The 7,292-nt window shown below is 49.4% G+C and overlaps 1 protein-coding gene across 1 annotated transcript in view; it reads right to left on the reverse strand.

The window, feature by feature from the left end:
- Positions 1–517: 517 nt before the first annotated feature.
- GLTP (glycolipid transfer protein) overlaps positions 518–7,292 on the reverse strand; it is a 30,817-nt gene continuing 24,042 nt past the window's right edge. Inside the window, exons 2-5 of the mRNA XM_006870446.1 lie at positions 6,786–6,844; positions 5,766–5,899; positions 2,957–3,107; positions 518–700 (exon numbers count right to left, since the gene is read on the reverse strand). Coding sequence (XP_006870508.1) covers positions 518–700; positions 2,957–3,107; positions 5,766–5,899; positions 6,786–6,844 — 527 coding nt within the window. The remainder of the gene's footprint in view (positions 701–2,956; positions 3,108–5,765; positions 5,900–6,785; positions 6,845–7,292) is intronic.

The raw sequence follows: 7,292 nt of genomic DNA on the forward strand, positions 1-7,292 counted from the left end.
GAGTGGTACAAGCCACATGAGAACGTACACCAGTCTGCTTTTTCCTTTTTAAATCCCACAGTAAGAGCCCTGCATCTTTCAAATCAAACTCATCATGGTCCTTCAAATCCCCTTGCATTATGCAGCCTGGCCCACATCCAGACACTGGCTGCATTTTGAATGTAAAGGTGTCTGACACCATTCCCCCAGCATTGGGCTCCAGGTTGGGGGATTGCAAACGAAAACCAAAAAACCCTAGGACTTGATTTATTAGAAACATTAAACGGGTTTTACCACACTGAAATGAAGGTATGAAGTCAGTCTGTGCTGCTGTGAAGTTCAAAGGCGAATTCTTCTAAAATGGGGTCATTATTTATTGCTTCAGTAGAATAGACAAAAAATGACTTTTAAGAGCCAGGACTCTGGGCCGCTCTGAGGGGATGTGGGCCTGGGCGGCTTGAGGACTGGATTCACAGTGATTCGGGGTTGCCAGTGTCAGTGTGTGGCGTAGGCCCTGCTGGTTCTGCCACCGGCACGCCTACACCTTATAGTTGAGCTCAGCATTCATCTTGGTATACATCTCGTAGATGACGTCAATGGTGGCCGTGTAATTGACCAGGAAGAGGCGGGTCTTCTCCAGGCACTCCTCCTCAGTCACGTTCTGCCCCTTGGAGAGTGCTTTCAGGAAGTCGGACTTATAGGGGGCTGCATACAGTGCTGCCTTGAGATGGGCAAGAGGGGAGGTGGCACAGTGTTAGCGGAGTGGGACATCGGGCTGGGCACGCTAGGGGCTCTGGGGGGTTCCCTGAGGCCATGCAAGGTGGGGGTCTGTGCTACTCATGGCATTGGAAGGAGGAGGACAAAGGAGAAGAATTTTCCCTTCTACTCCTGTAGGGACATCAGGAAAGACACCAGCTTTGGGGACACACAGTTTGGGCCTTGAGCAAGGTATTTTTTATCTCTTAGCCTCAGTTTCCTCATCTATAAAATGAGGACAGTCAAGGTACCCATCTAACCCACTCAAATTTGCAAGGATTAGAGAAGATTATTCAAAGCCCCAGACACACAGAGGGTGCTCAGGGCAAGCAAACCCCCTCCTTCTGGTTGGTCGCCTGCTTGAAAAAGGGGAGCTGCCTCTTTGGAAACCAACTTTCTGAGCAAGGGAGGCAAGTGAGACTCTGGGCTGTGGCCTCTTGTGTCGTCTAGGGTGACGTGCCTCTCAATTCCAGGGCTGCAAAGGGCAGAGAATCCGAACTCACAGAATTTCACAGCAAGAAGGAAAAACATACCAGACCAAAAGTTTAGCCTATATGAGTTTGATAGTGTGGGGGAAAATTAAGAAAAAAACTAGTAATAGCTTCGATCTACCAAGTGTAACTAACGGGTCACGCACTTCATACAGGTTATGTCATTTTCCTTTCACCGTGATGCTTTGAGGGGAAGTCTATTTTATCCCCATTTGAAAGATGAGCACACTGAGGATTAAACAAAAACAAAACAAAACAAGCCCACTGTCATCAAGTCGATTCCAACTCATAGCAACACTATACAGGGTTTTTGAGTCTGTACATCTTTACAGGAATAGAAAACGTCATCTTTCTCACAAGTAGTTACTGGTGGGCTTGAACTGCTGACTTTGCAGTTAGCAGTCCAGTACTTATGCTACAGTAACACCAGGGTTTCTTGTTGTTAAGTGCCACTGAGTCGATTCCGACCCATAGCAACCCTGTATAGGGTTTCTGAGGAGCAGCTGGTGAGCTTGAACCACCGACCTTGCAGTTCAATTGGCTTTGCAGTCTGGTGCATTAACCCACAGCGCCACACCAGGGCTCCTTAGGGAAGTAAAAAGCAGAGCCACCTTTTTTTTTTTTTAAAAACGTGTGACCTTGAGCAAGATACTTAACTCCTCTAAGAATCAGTTTCCTCATTTGTAAAATGGGGATAAGAATCGTACCCACCTTACAACACATTAATGAAGAGTATAGCCCAGTGCAGTCTGCCACACAGGACCAAGTCCAGAACACCATTATTATGACGATTATATCCTGCCCCTAGCCCTGCTGGGATGGCCCAATGATGGCCACATTTCCTGCCATGGGACCAGCTCTTTCAGTCTGGATCCAGTATTGAGGGCTTCCTGAGGGCTCCTAAATTACCATGACAACCCAAGGGGCCCTCAATCAGGCACCCTAGCCACCATCACCTCAGCACAAGCTGCCAAGAGCCTCCTGGGCCAGTGTCCTTTCAGCCGACAAGCCTGGGGTAACGGGCTCTTCTGCCTTCTGTGCTGTGACGGATGGAACTGTGTCCCCCAACATACATATTGGAACCCTAACCCTGTGGATGTAATCCCATTTGGGAATAGGGTTTGCTTTGTCATGTTAATGAGGCCGTGTCAGTGTAGGCTCTGTCTTAACCAATCACTTGAGATATAAAAGATGAGGCCCTGAAGAAGGCAAACAAAAGGCCCAAGGAGAAGTCCAACGTTATCTGAAGAACAGGAAGGCAGACCAAGCCACAGGCCCAGGAACTCCAAGAATGGCCAAAGATCTTCCCACAGAGCTGAACGAGAAAAGGCCTTCCCCTAGAGCCAGAGAGAGACTAACTTCCTAGCCTGCTAAACTGTCTCAGACTAAATACCTGGTCACCCACTGTTGGTACAAGGGTGAAAATGCAGCTGATATCAAGGGGCTGCCCACCCCCAACCTGAGCTGGACCTAGAGCCTTTCTGTGGCTTCTCCTACAGTCCCTGACCAGGGCCTCCCAGGGCGAGTGAGGCACCCTGACAGAAACACCAGAAGCACCCCCAGTGACACCCACTATGACCACAGTCATGGAGGGGGCTAGACTGTGGCTCCTGAGGGTCTTCAGTTGGTGGACAGAAAATTCAAGTTCCAGGAATCACAGTGGGGGGCAAGAGGTGTCCCTCTGGACCTAGGGACAGAACAGGGTTCCGTTGTGGATGGGGGCAGCTCACCTGGAAGATCTTCTGCACGATCCAGCCGTGGTACTTCTTGAGAGCCATCTCGTAGGCCTTGGTGGCGTTGACACGGATGAGATTCGGGTGGTTCTCATCCCGCTCCCCATCACAGATGCTCTGGAGGAAGACCTGGATGAAGCGGAGGCCCCTGCACCCAGAAAAGAGACAGCTCTTTAGACTAGGATATGTCGGCCTCATTGACCAGCTAGCACACCAGGTGCATGGCAGACCTCAGACTCATAATTAACTGCCCACTAGGACTCCTGGCGTGGTGCTGCAGGATAAGCACTGGACTGCTAACCACAAGGTTGGCAGTTCAAATACACCAGCTGCTTCTTGGAAACCCTACACAGGGAGCCGACTCAACAGCACTTAACAACAGGTGCCAGCAGAGGGAGCCCTGGCTGCACCCATCTCAGAGCCACTCAGAATCCCCAGGGTCCCCCTCACTCCAGGAGGCGCCCCCTAACATCACTCTGAGCTCTCCTACATCCAGCTCTCACACCAGCCTGACCCCTCCCCAGACTGCATGCCTCATAGGATGTGGCATCCCAGCCCCAGGATCAGCACACAACATGTGCTCAGTAAGTGCTAGACCTGCTGGCCTTCACCAGAGCCTTTATCTGTCCCTCCAGGCTCCACTCACATCTGATTTGGACCCAGATGGCCACCACCAGTCCCGCTCCTCCTGAGAAATCAGGAAGCTGTAAGCTGGTGGCCCCGGCCTTTCCTCAAGAAGCAGTCAGGGTCTAACCTCCTACCCTGATACCTACTGGGCCTCACCCTCTGGGAGATCATGCTCCAGGCTCCATTCATCAAAGGACGTGGGAGAGGGAGGATCAGTCTTTGGGGGGCAGGGCTACCCTTCTAGCTTCTTACCCCAGGCACACAGAGAGGGCAATGCGGAATCATGTGTGGGTTGGGGACCAGTTACAGCAGCTGTTGGGGGCTGCAACGTTTACACAGCTAAAGAATTCTGTAGCTGGTAGAGGGTGGTATGGATTTAGTAAGTTGCCTGGCCTCTGAGCCTCGGTAGCCTCATCTATAAGATGGGAACAGTTTTATGTGGTTTCAGGTATTTGTTATTAAGACAGTGTTGTTGTTCTGAGCTGTAGGAACTTGGGCTTGAGACTGCCTCACCTGGGTACAAATCCCCCACCCCATTCCACAGGTTGCATTTGTGCAAATTAGATAAAGAGTTCCGTTTTCCAAATGTTGCTGCGCTTCTCTTAGGAAATTGCCAAAATATACAAATCCACACATGGCCAATGGCTAGCCCTGAAATGGGAAACACCTCCGTGCAGTGCACAGCCTGCACAACTGTGCTCGGCAGCCCCACTCCATGCCCTGGGCATCTGACGTGGCCTCCAATGTGAGATCACCACTCCTAACTCATCGCGGATGACATGGGCCTAGCAGATAAAGAGATTAGCACAATGCTGGGGACAGAGTACACACTTAATAAATGCTTGCTATAAGGTCCTTGGTGGTGCAAGGTGCTTGGCAGTTTTCAAACTCACCCAGCAGTACCATGGAAGAAAGGGATGGTGATCTGCATCCATGAAGTTCACCACCAAACTCTTTTAAGATCTATCTATACGGGATCAATGAAGTCCTGGTGCTGTGGCGTTGTGGGTTAATGCGCTGGACTGCAAAGTCGGCTTCAACCACAAGGTCGGCAGTTCAAGCTCACTAGCCATTCCTCAGAAACCCTTTCAGACACTATGGGTGGAAACCGATTCGACCAACGGCACTTAACAATAATAACAATATGGGCTCAAACTGACAACAGCAACTTGGAAGATAGGATGGGAAACTTAGGGGCCACGGATTTCTGTTAATGGGGAGGAGCCACTCGGAAAAGGACGGTGAGGATGGTAGCACAATCCGTAGCCCATCAGTATCGCTGATTTGTAGAAATGGTGGATTGATGTATACTGTGCTGTATATATTCTCAATAACAATTAAATAAATTATATTTTAAAAGACTGTAACCAAGACAACTCTATGGAACACCATGGCTCACTTTTTTTTTTCTTAAATCCATAAGGGTCAATTCTTTTTTTTTTCCCTTTCCAGTGTCTATTTTATAATGTAATGCAATGAATAACAAGATTCAGTACATAGCCAAGCATCTTAACATTATTTCCCCCCCTTTCCCTATTCCAACCATGTCTCAATCCATGTACCCCAGAGCCCTGTTGTTCCAAGAGTGTGCATACATCTTAGCCCATGTGAACCTGACCATGGCTCACTTTTAAGACAAACAAAAGACACAGGTTTATAGGGGAACAATAGCACACCTTAGAAAAACCAACCATTTGAGATCCAAAGAACAGCATTTACCCAAGGACTCAATTCACAAGGGTTGAAAAAGAAAGAGAAAGGAAACAAGAAACACAGGGAGGAAGTGGGCTAAGGGATGTTGCACTATGGGGAATTGCAATCAGTAAGATGAAACAAAATGTGTGTGAATTGTTCAATGGAAAACTGATCTGCTCTATAAACCTTCACTCAATTCACAATAAAAGGTAGAAAAATACCCCTCTATGGAACAATTTTCTGTTAACACATGGGGTTACCATGAGTCAGAACAGACTCAACAGCAAGAAGGAACAAGGATATACCACCATCAGACAAGCCTCAGCTCATGGGACACTTTCTCAGCTACTAACTAGCAATACATAATGAGTGCCACATCTACAGAAGGTGTGAAAGAAACAAGATTGACTGTCCCACCCTGCCAGAGCAGATACTGAGACCCCCTCCTGACAGCCACAGGCAACCCGCCTCCTGAACCCATCACCTTTTCAGCCACAACAGTGCTAGTGTGGCCCCCACTTTAGGCCACTCTGCTCCATACATCTCTTTCTCCACCTCCAGGATGTTCTGCAAGGTCCGGAACTTGGTGGGGTTGGTGTCATACACAGCCTTGATTTTCTGAAATGCAGCACACATAGAGTTTTCCCCTTAGAAAGCTGTCCCCACCCCATCAGCCCCATGCACGTGGGTGGGAGCACCCTGCAGGGCCCCCTTTCCTCCCCACTGGCACCCGGAGGCAGCAGGGGCAGGAATGGCAATAGGGCTGGGACGCACTGCTGAGTGGGATGTTGCTCAGTCACAATCCCCACTTAGAGATGAGGAAACTGAGGCTCAGAATGATGTGTTCATTTCTAAGGGGAAATGATGTGTTCTCGGTGAGTCGGAGTCCATGTTCTCCAGCCCAAGTGGAAATAAACTTTAAGGATTCAGAGCTGTTCAGGAACAAAGGCTCCTACATTGGAGCCAGGCAAGACTGGGTCTGAATCCCAGCTCTGTCACATATTTGCTGTGTGACCATAAGTAAGCCCTTCAACCTCTCTGAACCTCAGTTTCCTCATCAGTGAAAAGGGGACAGAGACAAAACCAACCTGGAAGGGCTGCTAGGGTAAAGAAATGAGATAATGCAGGGGACCCCTGTCCTAGCTGAGTCCCCTCCTAGGAAGATGGCTATGGGATGTCACAGGAAGGGTGAGGACTGGGGAAGGGGTACATTGCACCACTGCACCATGTGGGTTTAGGGCTTACTTCTCATTTGGGTGGGGGGGATGGATAAAAGAACCAGCAGATTCTCTCTCAAGGTCAACCCTTTAGGAGGTGGTCCCAATTAACTCAGACTGACATGACTGGAAAGGATGCCCTACGGTGGGGACCAGGTCTTTCCCACACCTCCTTCTTGCTGCTACAGCTGGGAGGCTTGCAACATGGGGCAGGACACCCATGACCCACTGTGGTTTTAGAATCCTGATCTAAGTACCGGTTACGGTTGCTGGGTCCGGTTACTTACCGTGATGTTGCCACTTATGTCCGCCTTGATGGGAGTAAACACTGGGGACCCGAGGCAATCTGGGGACAAAATGAAAGATTGAGAGATTCCCAGACAGGGGCATATCCAGAGTCTCCAGGGATTCCTAGGGACATGAGGAGCAGTCACTTGGTGGGTGTGTTTGGGGAAGGTATAGAAGGGTTAAAAGGGTTCTGTGGGTAAGTAAGTCAATTTGGAGTGCTAGACTCCAGGTGAAAGGGTCCCTTACCACAGAATGTGTCAGACAGAGCCTTTAAAATACAATGGACCTACACCTATGGAAGCAATAGCTCAAAAAAGGGAACAAGTCCTTACAGCAAGAATCATTCCCACCCCCTCCACTCACAGAGTGGACAGGGATGGGCAACTTGGACGTTGGCTACCCAAAATGGGGGATGGGGGGCTACAAAGGCAAGAAGTGACTGGCTTACAAGCTTTCAAGAGGGAACCTAGACCCAGAGGGCCTGGAGGAAGGTAGAATCTCCAGTG

This window comes from Chrysochloris asiatica, unplaced genomic scaffold (genome assembly GCF_000296735.1).
Source record: "Chrysochloris asiatica unplaced genomic scaffold, ChrAsi1.0 scaffold00142, whole genome shotgun sequence".
NCBI classification, from domain to species: domain Eukaryota; kingdom Metazoa; phylum Chordata; class Mammalia; order Afrosoricida; family Chrysochloridae; genus Chrysochloris; species Chrysochloris asiatica.